The sequence below is a fragment of the Macrobrachium nipponense genome, chromosome 19 (genome assembly GCF_015104395.2).
Source record: "Macrobrachium nipponense isolate FS-2020 chromosome 19, ASM1510439v2, whole genome shotgun sequence".
Lineage (NCBI taxonomy): Eukaryota > Metazoa > Arthropoda > Malacostraca > Decapoda > Palaemonidae > Macrobrachium > Macrobrachium nipponense.
The window spans coordinates 67031851-67051547 of record NC_061088.1 but is presented as its reverse complement, the minus strand read 5'-3'; the positions used below and the strand labels follow the sequence as shown (position 1 = coordinate 67051547).

The 19697-nt window shown below is 39.1% G+C and overlaps 1 protein-coding gene across 6 annotated transcripts in view; it reads right to left on the bottom strand.

The window, feature by feature from the left end:
• LOC135217947 (retinol dehydrogenase 11-like) overlaps nt 1-19697 on the bottom strand; it is a 297263-nt gene that overhangs the window by 72848 nt on the left and 204718 nt on the right. For all 6 annotated transcript variants that reach the window (XM_064254076.1, XM_064254092.1, XM_064254060.1 and 3 more), the window contains one exon: nt 17386-17616. In XM_064254076.1, coding sequence (XP_064110146.1) covers nt 17386-17616 — 231 coding nt within the window. The remainder of the gene's footprint in view (nt 1-17385; nt 17617-19697) is intronic.

Here is a 19697-nt window from a genome sequence, read left to right as displayed (position 1 = left end):
TAATAACAAACAGTATTGCAGCTAACACCGTACCTTGCGGCACACCGGATATTACCTTGACTTCATCCGATTTCTCGTCGTTTGCAATAACTATCTGTTTCTGTTGTGTAAAAATTCTTTTAACCATCTTCCTACTTTATCCACGATATTGTGTTTTCTAATTTTCTTCGCTAATATATTATGGTCTACTTTATCAAAAGCTTTTGCAAAGTCTAAATAAACCACATCTGTTTCATTTCCGCTTTTCATATTTTTGAATATGTTCTCACGGTGGACTAACAGTTGGGTTTGTGTACTTTTTCCGGGTACGAAACCATGTTGTCCTTTATTAAACAAATTATTTTTTATTAAATGTTCATAATATTTTTCTTCATTACCCTTTCATACACTTTCATAATATGATGTGTTAGACTCACAGGCCTATAATTACTTGCCTCTAGTCTTGATCCACTTTTGAAAGTAGGGGTAATATATGCTAATTTGTGCTCATCATAAATCTTGCCTGTATCTACACTTTGTCTTAATAATATTGCAAGTGGCTTTGCGATAGAATGAACTACTTTCTTTAACAAAATAGCAGGAATTCCATCAGGCCCTGCAGCAGCTCCATTTTAATTTCATTAATAGCCTGCACAATATCAGCTTCATTAATATCTATGTCAGCTAAATATTCACTATTTTCATCCCTTACTTCTATATCATTATCTTCATTATCTATTCTAGGGGTGAATTCTCTCTTATATCGTTCTGCCAGTATGTTGCAAATTTCCTTTTTTTCATTCGTTAATCTCCCTTCAATTCTCAGAGGGCCTATTTCTATTCTTCTTTTATTCATCTTCTTCGCATATGAGTATAATAGCTTGGGGTTTTGCTTGATATTTAATAGGGTTTTTTTCTTCCAAGTCCCGTTTTTCATTTCTTTTGATTGTATAATCTTTTGTTCTGCATTTTCTATCTTACTTTTTAGTTCTATAACTTTCCATGCATTTTTTTTCTTTTGCAAGACCTTTTTTCCACTTTCTGATTTTCTGGAACAAGATCCTTCTGTCTCTTGGTATGCATGAATGATGTTTACTTTTCTTCTTCGGTATATATTTTTCCACTATTTTCTCCAATATTTTATATAATATCTCCGTATTTACCCTTATGTCATCACTTACGAAAATGTTATCCCCAATCTTTGTTTAATTCTTCATTAATTTCTGACCATTTTATATTTTTTACTGTAGAAGTTGTATTTCCATATCCTTCCCACTTTTTCATTTCTTGCTTATCTCTATTTTCACTTGCTTTGGAATGAACTGTTAATTCTATGACATTATGGTCTGAAATATTCGCATTATAAACTATTATTTCTTTAACATAATTCATCTCGTTCACAAATACTAGGTCTAAAGTATTTTCCTTTCTTGTTGGCAGGTGATTTATTTGTTGAAATGTTGTATTCTAGTAGCATATCTAATAGCTTTTCAAATTGCCTCTTATCTTCTGCACTACTATTACTCTCTTTTTTATATGTATAAGTACAACCACAATCTCCTATTCGTTCTTTCCATTCTACGAAAGGAAAGTTGAAGTCACCAGATAGGAGAATAGTCCAGTCCTTGTGATTTCTACATATATCATCCAATTTTTCAATTATTAAGTCAAACTCTTTAGTATTAGGAGGTCTATATATTACTATGTTCATCAATTTTTCAGATTCAAATTCTACCGCTATTAGTTCACATTCTGAGTTACTATATTTCTCATATATTTTTCCTTGTTTTTTGTCTTTCCCATATATTGCGGTTCCCCCTTGATTCCTATTTTTTCTATCTGATCTATAAGTTTGGAACCCTTTTATTTGATCATCATTCCCAGTCTCTTGGGAATACCAGGTTTCACTTATATTCATTATATCTATTTTCTTTTCATTTTGGTTAGTTCTTAAACTAATACTCTATTTTCTTTTTGAGTTACTCGTAACTAAACCCTGCGCATTCATCACTATGATGGTTTGCGTGTTTTCTCCTTCATTTAATACTGGTAGTAATAAGGATTTTCCCATGTCTCTTTCCTGTTCTGGTATGTTGTTCTTTTTTTCATTTCCAGAAATTCTGACATTAAAAAATCCAACTTTTCCATAATATTTGATCTTCCTTCATCATAATTATTCATTTTGTGTCTGAATCTGCAATTTTCTCCGTTTCTGCAATATCCTCTTGCATAATAAATACAGTTATTATCTCTTGAGTAGAATTTCGGAGCTGATGCTTTGAAATTTTTTGCTGACACCTCTGCATATCTCATTGGTGGTTTGCTTTTCTCTCTTACCTGATATTCTTGATTTCTCTCTTTATTTGTTTCTTTCTTATTTTGGATTTTATTACTTGGTTGGTTATTTATTTGATTATGATTCATGAGAGAGAGAGAGAGAGAGAGAGAGAGAGAGAGAGAGAGAGAGAGAGATTATCATAGTATTTGTAAAATACTTTCACATATGATTTTTGTAATTACAGTTATATATTATTATTATTATTATATTATTATTTGAAATATCAATAAACATATTACGCATACATGTACCATAAAAATCTTTCATCTCAGTAAGAGAGAGAGGAAGAGAGAGAGAGAGTAGAGAGAGAGATAAGAGAGAGAGAGAGAGAGAGAGAGAGAGGAAATTTGATGCCCACTTGATGACAGCAACAAATCAGCTCCTTCCCCCTCCAGTCACTTAACTTGATAGTATATCTGAGTTTTTTTTTTTTTAGAAAGAATCTGACTGGGATTTCCTTCATTCTTCTATAATTTTTTAAATTTATAGGCAAAAATCTTACTAATTCACTATGGTATTTTCTTTAATGAATTGATATTATTGCTGTATAAATTAATATTAATATTTGAAAATAGTAAATCTTTTATTTATCATACAAAAAAACATACATCTTTGTAGTAGAGAGAGAAGAGAGGAGAGAGAGAGACCAGAGAGAGAGAGACGAGAGAGCGACGAGAGAGATAGAAGGAGAGAGACTGAGAGATGAGAGAGCTGAGAAGTAAGAGAGAGAGAGAGGAGAGAGGTAGATGAGGAGAAGGAGAGAATTATTATTTTTATTATGTGATATTTAAACTTATTAAACTTACTAATACAGTATTAATCAAAATTAATATTTGAAAATTAGTAAATCATTTTTGTATCATAAAAGGGATTTTGACGTAGGAAAAATCTATTTCTGGGCGAGGAAGCTGTGTCGCCCAGTGAAATGTGTCCTCTTTAGCACTATTTCTAGTAAAATAATGCTATGATACCAGAGAACTGCTAAATTGGACATGTCAGAAGTCTCTGACTCGCTCACCTAAATAAAAGGTGTCGGTATAGAACTGGGGCGAGTGTTAAACACTACCACAGCAACCCCTCCAATTAGCCTTTTCCTCATCAAAGACCCTGAAAACGGGGAGCCGACCTATAGGTCACACCCAGCTACCCTGTTGAAGGGGACTGCGGCGTCATACTTATCGATAGCAAAGAAGCTTGGTGCACAGCAAGGGGGGGAAAAAAGGAAAAAGGGGGGGATTTCACTGGGCGACACGGCTTCCTCGCCCAGAAATAGATTTTTCCTACGTCAAAATCCCTTTTCTGGGCTCAGCCGTGTCGCTCCGTGAAATTGTACCAGAGAAACACCAAGCTATACTATCCTGAAAGGAAAAATCATATTAATGAAATCGAAGGAAATAATAAAATAGTTTAGAATTGGAAAAAATACAATTTATTTACAAAATATACTATATAGCCAAAACATGTGGCAACATTTGCAACAAGTCACATACATAATAAAAATAATTACAGATAATTTTGTATGTACGTAAAACTATACACGAATATACACTTATTCTAATAGCTAAGGCATTTGCTGAGGTAGGTAAAATGTTAATGAGGCTGGCATAATTGAAAAGATTCATATGACACAAGGACGGTACTATAATGATGTAGCAGTAGGAGACACTGGCCTTCCTGCAGCTATTGCATGATATTTAAGATCCTCTAAAGACTTAAGGTAGTGCTTTTTGAAAACCAAGGGTGACTTCCAACCAGTATACTTCTTCAGATCATCAAAGTCTATATTTGAAGAAGTTAACAGAAGTTGCTATTGCCCGAATGTCATGCACCTTGGGGAATGACCTTGGGCTGGCATTTCTTGTAAAATATAAAATCTGCTGCCTAATATGCCTTTGAGAGATAGTGTCCACCATCTTTTCTAATGAAAAGGGGGCCTTCGGAATAGGTAGACGTCCTAGATAAATAGACCTTAAGAGTTTTAACAGGACATAACGATGGATCCTGCGGAAGCGGGACAATCTTCCATGGAGACCACCTCATCAAGGGGTCTTCATTCTTAGCTAGAAATTGCTTATTTGGCGAAAGCAACACGTCCCCCGAGGAAAGGAACTCAATATGCGCTTCATCTCTAGATAAAGATGACAGCTCTGATATTCTGGCACCTGAAGCTAGACTCCATAAGAACAGAGTTTTATGCAAAATGGTTTGGTAATCACATTTGAAGTTGTCTGTTTCCGAGGCTAACCTAAGAACATCATTAAGAAACCATGACACTGACGACGGTCTGTGAACGGGCCGTAGACGTGCACATGCCCTTGGGATAGAGGTGAAATAAGACTCGGTTAGATTGATACCAAACCCGAGAAGAAAAATCTTTTTCAGAGCTGACTTAGTGGTTGTTATTGTTGCAGCTGCCAAGCCTTGTTCAAACAAACACCTGAAGAAGGTTATGGCCACGTTCAATGTCATTACTTTGATATTTGATTCTCTGAGGAACGAAGACAATTTCTTAACTGCTGAGTCATACTGGCGAAGCGTAGACTCTCTTGTCTGACTCCAAGAACAACATGTTCTGTGGATCAATGTCGCCTACTCTCTTACCTGCAAACTTCATGAAATCCATAAAGTTAGGGTTTTGTGAAGACCTGAGGAATCGAACACAGTCCTCATTTGAACTTGTTGCGATAGTCTCAAGTCCGGGAGAGGGTGAGGGCGAAGACCTAGTTCCAGGAGAAGGGGAAACCAGTTGCTCTTGGGCCAGTGAGGGGCTATGAGAGCCACCTGACCTTCAAAGGATCTCAACTTGTGCAGCACCTTCAGGAGAAGGTTCACTGGAGGGAATAAATAGATCTTCGTCCACTGGTTCCAATCTATGCTCAGGGCGTCCGTAGCGTATGCCAGAGGGTCCAGATTGGGGGCTACGTAACAAGGCAGCTTGTGGTTTGCCTCTGTGGCAAACAGATCTACTTCTAGACCTGGTACTCTTTGGCAAACCCTCTCGAAGGATTCTTGGTCCAGTGACCATTCTGATTCCAGAGGGACCGACCGAGACAGGGCGTCTGCCACTACATTGTGGACTCCTGCCAGGTGAGTGGCCGACAGATGCCAGGTGTTCTTGGCTGCTAGAGAAAAGATTGCTATCATCACATGGTTCACATGACTTGACTTTGAACCACCTCTGTTTATACAGTGTACTACTACTGCACTGTCGAGGACCAACCTGATATGAGTCTTCTTTGGAGGACGGAGCTTTTTTAAAGTCAGAAACACTGCCATAGCTTCCAGAATGTTGATGTGAAGTGTTTGGAAGTGAGGTGACCAAGTTCCCTGAACCTTCTCGTGCTGTGAATAACCTCCCCAACCTGTCAGCGATGCGTCCGTATGCACCACTAGGGACGGGGGAGGAAACTGCAACGGTAACTCCTTGGCTAGGTTGGCGGCCTTTGTCCATAGGGCGCAGGCGTTTTCTGAGAATCAGAGGTATCCGGGCGAACTTGTCCGACACTTGGCATTTGCCTTCGAACGCCAAACTCGATTGATGTCCTTGAGCTTGGCTTTCAACAGAACGTCTGTGACTGAGGCAAACTGGAGCGAGCCTAGGATCCTCTCCTGATTCCTTCTCGAAGTCTCTTTGCACTTTAAGAATTGTCTTGTTGCCTTGGCAATCTCCTTTCTCTTTCCTGCTGGAATGGAAAGAGTGTGAGAATCCAAGTCCCAGTGAATCCCTAGCCACTGGAACTTGGACTCCGGAGTCAACCGGGACTTGGTCCTGTTGATCTTGAACCCTAAATATTCCAGGAAAGACATGACCTTGTCCGTGGCTTTCATACATTTGCCTTTGTCCATCTCCCAGATTAGCCAATCGTCTAGGTACGCCACCACCAATATACCCTGGGATCTTAGCTCCTGCACCACTGCCTCCGCCAGTTTCGTGAAAACCCTTGGTGCTATATTTAGCCCGAAGGGCATTACTTTGAAGGAGTAGGCTTCTTTCCCTAGTTTGAAGCCGAGGAATGGTCGGAAGTGCCGAGCTATCGGGACATGATAGCAGGCGTCTGTAAGATCTATAGAGGTGGTGACGGCCCCACGGGGAAGTAAGGTCCGCACCTGAGAGATGGTCAGCATTCTGAACTTGTCGCAACGAATGTACAAGTTTAGACGGGACAAGTCTAAGATCACCCTTCTTTTGTCGGTCCCTTACTTTGGGACGCTGAATAGACGACCCTGAAATTTCAAGTTCTTCGTCCTGGAGATTGCTCCCTTCTGGAGAAGGTCCTTGGAGTAATCCATCAATTCCTGCGTTGGTTCCTGATAGAAGGTGATGGGTGGAGGAGGACCTTTGATCCAACTCCAGCCTAGGCCTCTGGATACTATGCTTTTGCCCAACTGCTGAACCCCCAACGATGACGAAAGAGGTACAGCCTGCCTCCTACCTGAGAAACTTCATTGAGATGATGAAGGCCGGGATCCTCTGCCTGACCTTGCACCTCTAGTTCGCCCTTGGGCTCTGGCTCCTCCGCGTTGGCGAAAGGATCCTCTAGCCCTGCCACCCCTAGCAACTCTGGTAAAGGGGTGAAATGCCAGACTCTCATAGACCGGGTTAAAAGCGGGCGACACTGAATACTGTGAGGAGGCCTGTTGGTTAGACGGCGGCGAAAGGAAGACAAATTGATGCTGTTGCTGAGGCTGAGCCTTAGAAGTCGAAGGCTGGGATACCTGTTGAATTGGAACAGCTTGTAGCACAGGATGCTGTTGCGGGACTTGGAAAGGTAGGAACTTCCTTTGCCTCTTCCTAGCCCTAAAACTGGATGGAAAGAAGACTCTGATTTCCTTTTGAAAGGGATTCCCCAACGCAACCTGATGCTTTGGTTAAGACGTGATGCCTCGCTCTGAACCTCGGTTACTGCTGAAGCTGGGAAGAGATCTGCACCCCAGACTGAGGAAGCTAGAAGCTTGTTGGGTTCGTGCCTGATCGTAGCCTCAGACAGAACATGCTTCCTGCAATTTCTCCTAGCAATCGCAAAGTCGTACAAGTCACATTGCATGCTTAAAAGTAACGACTTCGCAATGACCTTAAACAGCAGCTCCTGAGCGTACTCCCGAGCCGCCGTCTCTGTCATCACTAGGGAGTTAAGAGACCTTGCGAGACGTGTCTTAGCGTCAAATTCGGCTTGGATCAATGCGTCTGACAGCCTAGGAAGGCGTTCACTAAACAAGGTGATTGCACAATCTGGCTTCAGCTTGCCTACCGAGAACGTAGCTGGCAAATCCTCCACAAATCCTCCCTACCTGGGAGTAGTAAAGATGTGGGATCTGTCTCCCTAAGCTGGGGCATGGGCTCTTCTCGAGTCACTGCCTGGAGTGTAAGTTCTGCTACCTTTGATGTAAAAGGTAAGGGGTTCCCGACATCAGTTGTAAACATGGTGAAAGGACTTTTAAAAGCTGTTATTCTAGTATTTGAGCAGTCCCACTCTTCTAGGCTCCGTATCCATGCTTGCTGAGCCTGATCTCTAGAAAGGATAACAGTCTCCTTGGGGACCTTATCCTCTCTAACCAGAGCTGCCTCCGTAAGCCTAACATAGCCTATAAATGGAGGCTGTAAACCTTCGGGGAAAAACTCGAAATCCTCGAGCCTACGTGTGCCGCAACCTTCTATAGTCAACATCCCATTGACAAACGGAGCGAAGTTAGCCACCTCCAGGGATTACCGGGGTGGAAAGGAGGGAGCGTGGACCCGTCAGGCATGCTCTGAGCTTGCATCAAGCTACTAGAAGGGGCCGAAACTGCCGACTCCTGTCTGAGACCTGCAATCAGGGAGTCCTGAGCACCTAACCTGCTAAACACTTCTTCAAACCTTGCTGCAACTGAGTTGAGTAAGCTACCAAGGCTACTGACCTGATTTAGAATATTTGTGTTGAACTGGTCTTGGTCAACGGAAGGAGAATCGTCCTGTCCCTCTTGCGGTACCTTATGAGGTATCCGGTCCCTAGAAGTTAATGGAATGGGACTGGTAGGGCAATAGGAAGAATTCCCTCCTTGAGACCTTGGGATTGAAGGTTTGGAAAGCGACTTTATTTTAGTTTTAATATGTGTATGAACCTCTGGTGACTGCCAGGCCTTGGCATTGTCTCTGATCTGCCTTTAAGCAAGGTTTTACCCGCAGGTTTTTTCTTTAGTTTAGGAATCACAGAGAAGGAGTGCAACCTGGGAGGGGGCAAACCTCCTGTGAAACCCATGAAGGAATTGGAAGTAGAAGGAGAGGAAGAATCAGAGTCACTCAAGGAAAGATCCCGGTGACTAACTAAGCTAGCCTCATTAACACTGTTACCTGTACCCGTGCCTAGTGTAACGGGCAAATCCTCAAACCACTTCAAGTGAGACTTCCTCTAGTCCAAGGTCCGGCAATTCCGCCTCTTGCTGTTCAATAACTGAGTCTTGGATTGATTTGATAATCGGTGCCGCTACTTTTGGATCGACGTATCCGGCAGATTTTCCGGCTGGGAAGAGCAAAGTCGCCATATCTCGGGACAGAATATACGGCTTAGCCTTCCCTACGTTCCGTCCAAACCCTCCAACCCAGATCTTGAGGGCGGAGAGTGCAGCATCCTTAATAGACTGCTCAGCCTGTAATGCAAGGAATGTGTCAATACAAGTAAATTCCTTGAACATTATTCTATAATTATTGATTAAACAATGTAATTTAATTTAAAGAAATTTTAATTGATCATTTATTTTATCTCATTTCAATATTTTTTGTTTTTTTTTTTTTTTTTTTTTACAATAAACATAGAACCAGCAGTGCGGTAACTTACCGAAGAGGTAGCCTGATGTACCAAGTCGTAGCAGGCAAAACAGTTTTCATGATGCCAGACCACGGAATCAGGAAGAAGCACTGCACAGGGGGCGTGGCCCCGACAAACGTCATGGCCGCACGGATCTTGCAGAGCAGCACTACAGCCGCGGCAACCAGACACTGAGAGGCCTGTAAGTGCAATAATATATAAGAACAATTGCACACACTTAATAGGATAATGGAATATATTTCTTTTCTTTTGTTTTTTTTTGTGCCGGAGCATTCCGGGCTATAAAGAAAAGAAAGGGTATATATATTCATATGTTAACGTCCCGGGGACTGTGTAAGGAAAAAAACCACCCGGAGTTGTATACCCGGAGCTGTATGACCCGGAGAGGGGGTACACGAAGTAACCCGGGACGGCCACATGAACTCGCAAGTTCCGTGGCAAGAAAATAAAAATAAAAATAAAAATAAAGATAAAAATAATGATAATAATAAAACTAAAATAACAAATATACTATCTCCGCCTACGGAAGAGTAAGTGATTCCGTAAACATAACCCAACCCTCAATGACTCCGGGAGAGGCCGGAATCTAAACCCGCCTTATGCGGAGAGGGAATGTTTTAGGCGGGTGGATGTAAGCTCCGGGAGTGAAAGAAGCAGAGCGCAACAATCCACGGAAGCCGAGGCTGAAACGCAGTGCGACTAACAACTCCGGAGGCGGTCGGCTAAGAAGCGACACTCCCCAGGCCAAGGTCCTGGGAGACCCACTACACCTCCCCCTCCGCTGGTGAGACCGGCCGTCAGCGACAAACAACGAGAGCGGGCACCCAACTACGGGGAGTCCCACGAGAGGGGGAGGGAGGGAGGGCTGAAGGGGGGACGATCACGTGACGCCAAGCCGATTCCCCGCGAGTTAAAGGAATCACGAGGAAAACGCAGGCAAAGCCTATGAAGGCTAGCTGCCGACCGAACACCCAAATATACATACACAAAATAAAATCAATTACTTAAAGCTAAGGGAAAAACATGCTTTAACAGGGGTAATGAAAATAAGGGGCGAAAAATATAAAACGCAATGGAGGCCACTCGATGAGAGTGCGGCGCAACAAGGAAAAATTACTTGCTTACCGACAAAACGAAAACAAACGGTAAGCTGACGAAAAGAAAAAGGGGGAATTCTTGAATGGAAAATATCAAACTAAAATAAAAGGGGGGGAGGGGGGGGGGGGGAACGGTAGATAAACATCGAAGCACGAAACAAAGAAACGTGCACGAACGCAGACCCCCTTGAAAAACAGGAAATCATGAAATAATAAACGTAGATCAAACAAGATCGACAAAGCAACTGCCACCCAAGACTATAATAAATATATCTGAAAATATATACTGAAATATCATAAGTTACGAGTATATAAATATAAATATATAGGTACTGAAAGAAGCCCGCTCGAAATTGGTACAAAACAAGGGAACGACGTAATGGCGGCTCGCTACCGCTCGCTACGGGAGGAGACGCCTAACAAAATCCTAAATAAAGGCAAAACGAAAGGCAAAATAACTCCCTAAATACAGAAAAAGGGCGAACCAGTACTTAACTTGGGTGAAGAGGCAGATTGACGATCCATAACGAAAAAGAATAAAGAAACCAATAAAAAGAACAGATAGCTATAAAAAAGCGTGCAACGCTGTGAGGCTATCGATAAGAATGACGCCGCAGTCCCCTTCAACAGGGTAGCTGGGTGTGACCTATAGGTCGGCTCCCCGTTTTCAGGGTCTTTTGATGAGGAAAGGCTAATTGGAGGGGTTGCTGTGGTAGTGTTTTTACAACAACTCTGCCCCAGTTCTTACTATACCGACACCTTTTATTTAGGTGAGCGAGTCAACTTCTGACATGTCCAATTTAGCAGTTCTCTGGTATCATAGCAATATTTTACTAGAAATAGTGCTAAAGAGGACACATTTCACGGAGCGACACGGCTGAGCCCAGAAAAATGTATTTAGTCATGAAAATAAACATCAAAATACACTAATTAGTGATTATTTTCGTCGGAAAATTCCGCGAATGGGCGATTCCATCCGCGAATAATTTCTAGATAGGTTCCAAAGAAAAACCCGCGAATGTGTGAGACCGCGAATCCGGAGAACGCGAATACGGGGGAACACTGTATTTCTAAGCCCTTGGAAACGTATGCAAACCGTCAAATAAACACACCTACTAAAGGCATATTTTTACTTAGTAGGCAAGCAAAAATTACGCATAGCCAAAGATTATTTTAGATGGCTGTAGCATCTACATTTTTTACGCTATATAAGTCATTCTGGTCTTGTTTTATTGGTAAAAGAATGAATGTTGTCACATTGTCATCAAAAGAGTAAAAAAACGTCATGAAATGCCATAACGTGTCGGGTAAATGTAGCAAAACACAAAAAAATCTATGGAACTTTGGATAAAATATGACGAAAAACTTTGAAAAAAGTAAATCTTTAGTAAATCTCCCATCGAGTACTTCATTGTCATGGTAACTCATTCCTGAAGTTTCATAGTTATTTTCTCATTCTAACTATTTTTCTACATTATTTTGCTAAAAAATGTCATTACTTTGACCATCACACTAATTCAAATATTACTAGGCTATATACCGTATAATATAAATATACAAGGAATTGCATAAGTATACATATTATAAATAAAAATAAATGCTTAGCAACTCATCTATGGTGAAGCAAACTGCTTATTAGTAAGGCACCAGCAGTCTCGGACTCTCGAGTCCAGATTAGTGCCCTGTGGGCCTTGGTAGCACACTGTCAACAGAGTAGTCTGCACTTGACGTTTCTCATGCATCGTCTTCTGCTGTCGCTGCTTATCAGGCCGTTTATGTATATACTTAGCGTATTGTATACACTTCAAGTTAGTGTAATGCCTAGGAAGAAAGGCTATATGAAAAGGAAGGCTAAAAATGCTGAGAAAGCAAGAGAAACGAAGCGAAGAAAATCTGATGAGACAGAGCGCCAGCCATTTTATTACCAGCTGATTCTCCCATACCATCCACCAGTCATGCAGTCAGGTCCATGCCCCATGAACACCCTCCACCAGTGCTCCAACACAAACCACCACCAGTGCTATGCACAGAGGATGGATGAACCAATCAAGAAAAACGAAGTTGGAAACGGACAAGAGTGCCCTAAAATAAAATTTTCACTTTGTTATATGTGTTTTTTGTAACCCAAGTCAATCTTTGAAATGCAGTCACTTAAGTCTTACAAAAAGAGCTCTAGCACCAAAACTATTACAGGCAGTCCCTGGGTTACGACGGGGGGTTCCGTCCTTGAGACGCGTTGTAACCCGAAAATCGTCGTAAGCCGGAACATAGTCAAAAATCCTAAGAAAACCTTATTTTTAATGCTATATCGGTCATTCTGTCAGAAACTGCTTGTAATTTACGAGGGCTAAGACTCTTTATCCCCGAGTATTTATCTAATAAACTTTGAAACAAGTTGGTGTCTTCCGAGTTTTTTTGGGGGGGGCCAAGGGGCGTGAGTTTGTGGGTGATGGAAAGTTCAAACTACACATAACTTTGCCCTTTGGAACCTTTTCCACAACTCCTTACTACATTTTGAAATTACTGAAAAAAAGAATCTTTCATTAGCAAATTCTGAAAATTTCAGCAAAATCAATGCACAAATAACGGAGCTAGAAGCACGAATGTACCATATCATCACAGGGCGCCTCGGCAATTTCGAAGTGTAAAAAGTAACTGATGATTGTAGGAAAGATAGTTGGTGTGGGTGAGCTGGCGTCACTCAGCAAGCGTGGCAAGGTTTTGTGTACGTTCTCCCTGTAAGGGTACCTCAAAAGAGCTAATTAGTGATTTATGGCAAATTTTTATTTAACTGTATATGTCTGTGGACGTTCAGTACATCCCGTGGCAGTGAAGAGTGTGAATTTTGGGGACGTACAGTACATCCTTTGGCAGTGAGAAGGTTAACAGTATTGTGCAATTATTATTGTCATATTGTTACAGCATTACAGAATATAATCACTGTCATTGTATACCATTTGCATTTGATATGGATTACATTATCAAAATCTTGGCTAATTGAGTACAAGCAGTCCCTGGTCATCGGCGGGGCATTCTGTTCTCGGCAGGCTGCTGATAAGCAAAAACTGCCATTAACCGAAACCCGGCAATTTATGGCGCTTCTGAGACAGAGTTTCTGTTAATGGCGCCTCTGTTAGGTATGTTATGGTGCCATAACTCTAATATCGGCACCTCATAGCGCCAATAACCGAAACTCTGCCTATTACGGCCATAAATCGCCGATTTTACCGGATCGCCAATAACCGGGGACTGCATGTACTACCAACATCTTCATTGCCATTAATTGCTATCAAATATATAAAGCTGGGCTTACAATTTGCACATTATTTGATTGTATAAGCAGTGTGTGATTTCACAACTTCCAGACATCACTTTCACCTGCCCATTATCAGTTTTATTCAGACTCGGCTAAAATCAGCAACTTTAATTTACTGGTATTCTTCCTTAAAATATCCAACACATGAAGGAGGAAAAAAATTTATCTTATTTATACTCATATAGAAACCATCATTAAGAATCGGCAGGGTTTAACGATTTTACACCTTCAACACAACTCTTTAATAAATGCTCGATCGTTATGGTAAATGGCGTTGGCAATTAGCCGTTTCTCCATCCCGTTGTTTGTGGACAGTTTTACAATAGCTTCATCCACAACTCTGATAACTGGAATTTTTTTTTAGTGAAGGATGGAGGAGCATCATAAGTACTGTATTATGGACAATGAAAGAGAGAGAGAGAGAGAGAGAGAGAGAGAGAGAGAGATAGAGAGAGAGAAGGAAGAGAGGAGAAGAGAGAGAGAGAGAGAGAGAGAGAGAGAGAGAGAGAAGAGAGAGAGAGAAACTATTGCCCCAGTTAGGTTGTTACACTGATAGATATTCATACATAGTCAAACATCAGTTGTACTGAGAATAATGATAAACTTAATAAAATTGTTGTTTTGGTGTATCTAATTATGTATACTGCATGTATTATCATCATCACATTAGAAAATATGAACGGGGCAATCATGTGTCATTTGCATTCTGGTTTTGTTTACATTCTTAAAATAAGCAGGTTGCATTTTACTGACATCACCACTGCCTTTAGTTGCTGAATGGAACTAAAAATGGTCTACTTATATAAACAAGCAGTACCCACAAACTAAGATAAAAGTCTTATCACTGCCAAGACCCATTACAAACCTGTCACATAACATCTTGGATGCATTGCCCCAAATTCACAAGTACTATGAGCCAGTGTCTTTAGCTCCACAACAAAATTAACATTCTCTCTTGACTTATGAGCACGAGAATAGAACTTAGAACCCTCATAGATGAGAATAGATTTAGAGTGGCAATTATCTGCTCATAGGTGCTTTCTTCAGGCATCTGGGGTGGAGAGGGGGTTGAGTAAATTCCTAGCCATCTTAGTATCTAATATCATTAGCTATGAAATACATATTAACCCTACTACAATAGGAGTCAAAATTCTCCTCCGCTTCATTGTACAGATTCATAGAACAAATGATAGCTGCCATCTTCAAAAATTTAGTGGTACAGACCTAACCAAGCCTCAGAGACAACATCAATTAGTAAGGCAGTAAACACTAGCCTTACCTAGTTTACAAGACAGCCTAACCTAGCTTAGCCTACACCCCACAAAATAAACATTAGCCTAGCCTATGACGCAGGTCAACTAAAATTAGAACAAAGTTAGCGCAGTAAATATAGTACAAAATAAGCATCTATCTAGCCTAGGAGGAACAACTTAGCCTAGCAATCCTAGCACTTAGCCTGGTCTATGACAAAAAAAAAAAAAAAAAAAAAAAAAAAAAAAAAATTAAACTGTGTTTTTCCTAACTATAAAAACCTGAGATCCTTTACATAAGGAATTACCATATATACTCGCATAACACGCGATCTCGCATATCATGTGACCCCCAAATTTTCATCCCTAAAAAATGATTTTATCAAGTATCTCACGTATCATGCGAGTTAAATTTACGAGACCAAATAACAATGGGCTAACCTCTTTTCCTCCTCTTTATCCATTCAATTTTTTAGTTAGGCTAACCCCTTATCATTCATCTCTTAATCTATACCATCTTCTAGTTAAGTTTAAAAAAGTAAAAGTGAATGCCAAAAGTATCAATAGTAATGATATACTTCTTTGGAAAATGCATACAGCCAGAAACATCTGATTTGCTATGAACAACCAATCCGATAGCAACAGCCTTTTTGCTTGCATTTCAACCATTGTACGACAGTAAAAAATTACCATAATTATGTTACAGATGACGCTAAGGAGAATAGGACTGATATATTTATACATTACAGGTAGTAGTCGACTTACTACCGCAATTGATTATGACCAACCAGTTACAAATCGATTACGACGTAAGTCGGCCCGTGTTAATTTTCTAGGGTAATCAGTACCATCTTTACATATAGGGTAGCCTAGCCTACACTACACAGCATACTTTATACATATATTGCATAGTTATTATTAATTACAGCTAATTCTCTAGGTTCAATGCACATTGGCTTATGATAAATCAGTACAAAGAGAAATTGAATAACATCTACCAAGTTAGCTTCGCGTATATGATGATGATGATACCGTGGTACATATATCGTATATATATGAATATAGTAGCCTAGCCTTCAGTATGCTACTTTATACTACATAAACGATATAATTTAGTAATTTATTAATATAAGCAAATTTTGGAGGTTCAATGCATTTTGACTATGACATATCAGTAGAAAAAAAATGGACACGAAACGGGAATCAGATTCGGACCAACATCGGCATCCCTAATTGAGCGATGTCAGGCTGCTAACGGCTAGTATATTTACGAAATAAAAACAATGAATATGCATCTTTTCTGTCATTCTTTTAAAAAGTTATACATTACAGTATCCAATAAGAGTTTATTTCTCCGTATTTAACTCAATTCGGATCGAATTGTATTTCTTCTAGTTAGCATAAAATATCTAGATACTACTTTACTTTTATAAGATAAGGTAATTTGTCATTTTACTACATTTTTTTAAGTCGAAATATGAATTAAATATGCTTTGTGAAATAAAGTTTTTTTTTCGTTAACAGATTGCGTTGTGGGCATGTTTGTGTAAAAATATTACATGATTCCGTTCGCTATTTTCACTTCATTTCATCATAGTACGAACCTATACCGTAACATTAATTATCTTCTATCGGCGTGAAAACAACAGTAAAATGGGTTCTTTCGAGACCTGAAGTTTTGATTTAAATGATTTTATCTACGGTTGTGTTTCATGGCGTAAGATTACTGGAGTTATATCTTTCTTGCCAATGCACGATAATAGTACTATATGAGAGAAATGTTTTAATCAAAACTATGGGGCATGAAAAGAACACATTTTACTGTTTTCACTCCAATAAAATATAAATACGTACAGCTCGTAGTATTCTGATGATAAAGTGAAAATATCGAACAGAATCTGTTGATTTTTGTTTACGCAATAAAGATGCCCTCAGCGCCATCTACTAACGAAAAAATAACAAAATTTCGTTCAAACACGATACGATTTTAAGTGATATTTCCACTTGAAAACATTTTGTATAACGTAAAATAACCTTGTCTCAAAATAGAGTACGTATCTCGATATTCATTTGCGCTGACTAGAACCAAGAAAGTCGCTCTGATTTGATGTTGGACACGGCAAAACAAACTTACTCGCAATCACCCTCAGCTGATTTTCAAGCCATAACATGATTGCTATGTTTGTATTTTATAATACAAACAAATAGTAATATGAAAATACATATAATATTGTTGGATGCAATGAAGTAAAACATAACTTTTTAAAAGAACCATGTAAAAGATGCATATCCATTATGCTTGTATTTTATCATACGATACTAATGTATGATTATTACATACTTGAATTTTATGTCTCATCTAAGATGCGACCCCCTTAAAATCAGCTCCTAAATTAGGGCTTCAAAAGTCGCATGATACACGAGTATTTACGGTACTTTCTCATTCTTATAAATAAGGAATAAGGATAGGCCAACTCAATTATCCATGAATTGCATAGACTTACAAAAACAAGGTTTAAAAGGTCTTTCTGATTTTGTTCTTCCAATACAAAAAAACAAATCAATTATTCTACTGTAACATACAGCAATCCTACCAACCAACCTGGAACCTCTTTAGAAAGATGATCAGCATACATATGAACCGCCAATTTTGAGATAGCATAATGCTTCACATAATCATCGAACTCCTTTAATTCTACTACTTTGATGCAATCAAAGTTTTTCACATCCTCAGTCGACACCAAACGGTGTGATTCAGACGACACAAACACAGCACGTGATGATGGAGTATTTTTTAGGATATTTTTTAATTTTGATGTCAGCATATATGCACCTGAAAATTAGAACCATAAATTTTAAAATAACGATCTGAATCTTAAATGGAAAACTTTATTTTATATCAACAATTAAAATTTAAAATTCTCGTTTCATACAATGACAATGGACAATTTTGATAAAAGCTATTATCAAGAATTTCCCTTTGCCAAAAGTAAAACTGCATCACTAAATATACATCTGTTGCATCAAAACTACACAGCAATGTGCAGTCTTAATACAGATGATTACTTAAGACAACTGCTTACCAGCAAATCCTCAGCTGGGATTGAGAATAACTGTACCTATGTAGTCATAGTAAATTCAAAGAAACAACACTGAAGCCCACTATCATTACTATTAAGGGGTTTGGCATTTTCAGCAATTTACAAAAATCTGAACTTTAAAAATTCATTATTGAATTTTCACATACCATTACAAATAATTCCTAAACTGAACTGTCCTCAGGCAAGTCAAGTTATTAATTTTAATTTGCAAATAACATCAACCATCGTCTGTTAAGACATTCCTAGTACCACCATGTTGTTTTCCAAATTTTGAAACCATAGATAATAATTGGTGGAAACCCTCGCACTTAAAATACAAAAATCACCCAGTGAGTCAATTTTACAAAAGACAAAATATTAATAAAAGCATCTGAGAAACCAAAAACAAAAAATATAAGATTTACAAAAAAATTGCTAGTAGCACAGATATTTAGCTATAACACCTCATCAAATAATGAATTTTATTTCTACTGGAAATTTAGAAAATTATTTACTTAAGATGCACTTAAGATCTGAAATGTTTAGCTCTAGCCCCAACATTGATCTCCACGACTATTTCTATCCTATGGGACCCCATTCACACTCAGACCCAGTCTTAAGACTTGCAGAAAAATGGGCGGAGCACTGGACGTCAGTACATGAATGTGGTTGTTTTTAGTCGATACAGACTGTCGCATGGATAAATCATAGCACTTGAGGTAGAAATAGCACATTCATTGTGAGACATGGTTGTATTATGGTTGAAATACACATCCGTGGATGAATGAATGGCGATTACTTTGACTCAGACCTGTACTATTCATACTTTCGGTAATACTCAAGTGTCGTCTACAACACTACTTCAGGAAATTCTTTAACTTTGGCAGAAGTATCGGTTGATAAGTCATTTTGGACTGACTGGATTGCTTTAAATAACTCACATGCTTATGGAGTATAAAATCTAAAGGTTATTCAGACAAAAATTGGGAAAATATCGCTTACGATATTTTAATAAATAAGCTAAAAGTTAGATATCCAGATGCTACACGGGACTCAGCCACCAAAAAAATAAACATTAGAAGTGCTTTCTGGGGTGATATTCCGAATCCAGGTAAAAATGTTACAAAGTCGCAATAATCTTTCATAGTGAATTCTACGGGTAAATTTTAACTCTGCAAAGCATGTTTAGTAGAAGCCCGTTGGGGATTACCGTAAAAACAAACAGAAGACAGTAAATATCAAAGACAATGACCCCCAAGAAGTATTGCAAATCTTTCCCTGTGACTTTATTACCGGTCACTATAAATTAGTGACTTTTTTCCTTTTTTTTTTTTTTTTTTTTCCTAGCCAAAATTGACTTTCTGCAACATTTTTTCCTGCCACTTTCTTACTACGTAGTTACCGATATTCTAAGGAGATACTGCCACACTGAACTTCAGGTCCTCATAATATTTCCCTGTCATTAAATACCGTAGTGTGGTGGTCAGTCTATCAGCACATAAAGATTGCCACATACAAATGTCTGATTTCTTGATACAGTATAAGGTGTTATTAATGCCAGCAGTTCCCTAAATTTATTCTCGCCAATCCTCAAATAGTTATAACAGTCACTTGGATGACATTTAAGTTCATTTATGAGGGATGCATGAGAATACTCATCTTTTAAGCAACCAGTCTTTGGTCCAACATCCCTCTCTATTCTTAGCATGGTTCTTCAATTCACATTATAGCACAAATTGCCACAGTTTTCAGTTCGCTGTTAGAGTACCTTAGTCAACTTATTACCACGTCCAAAAAGCAAATGAGCAGTTTACACAGATCTGGTCATAACGCC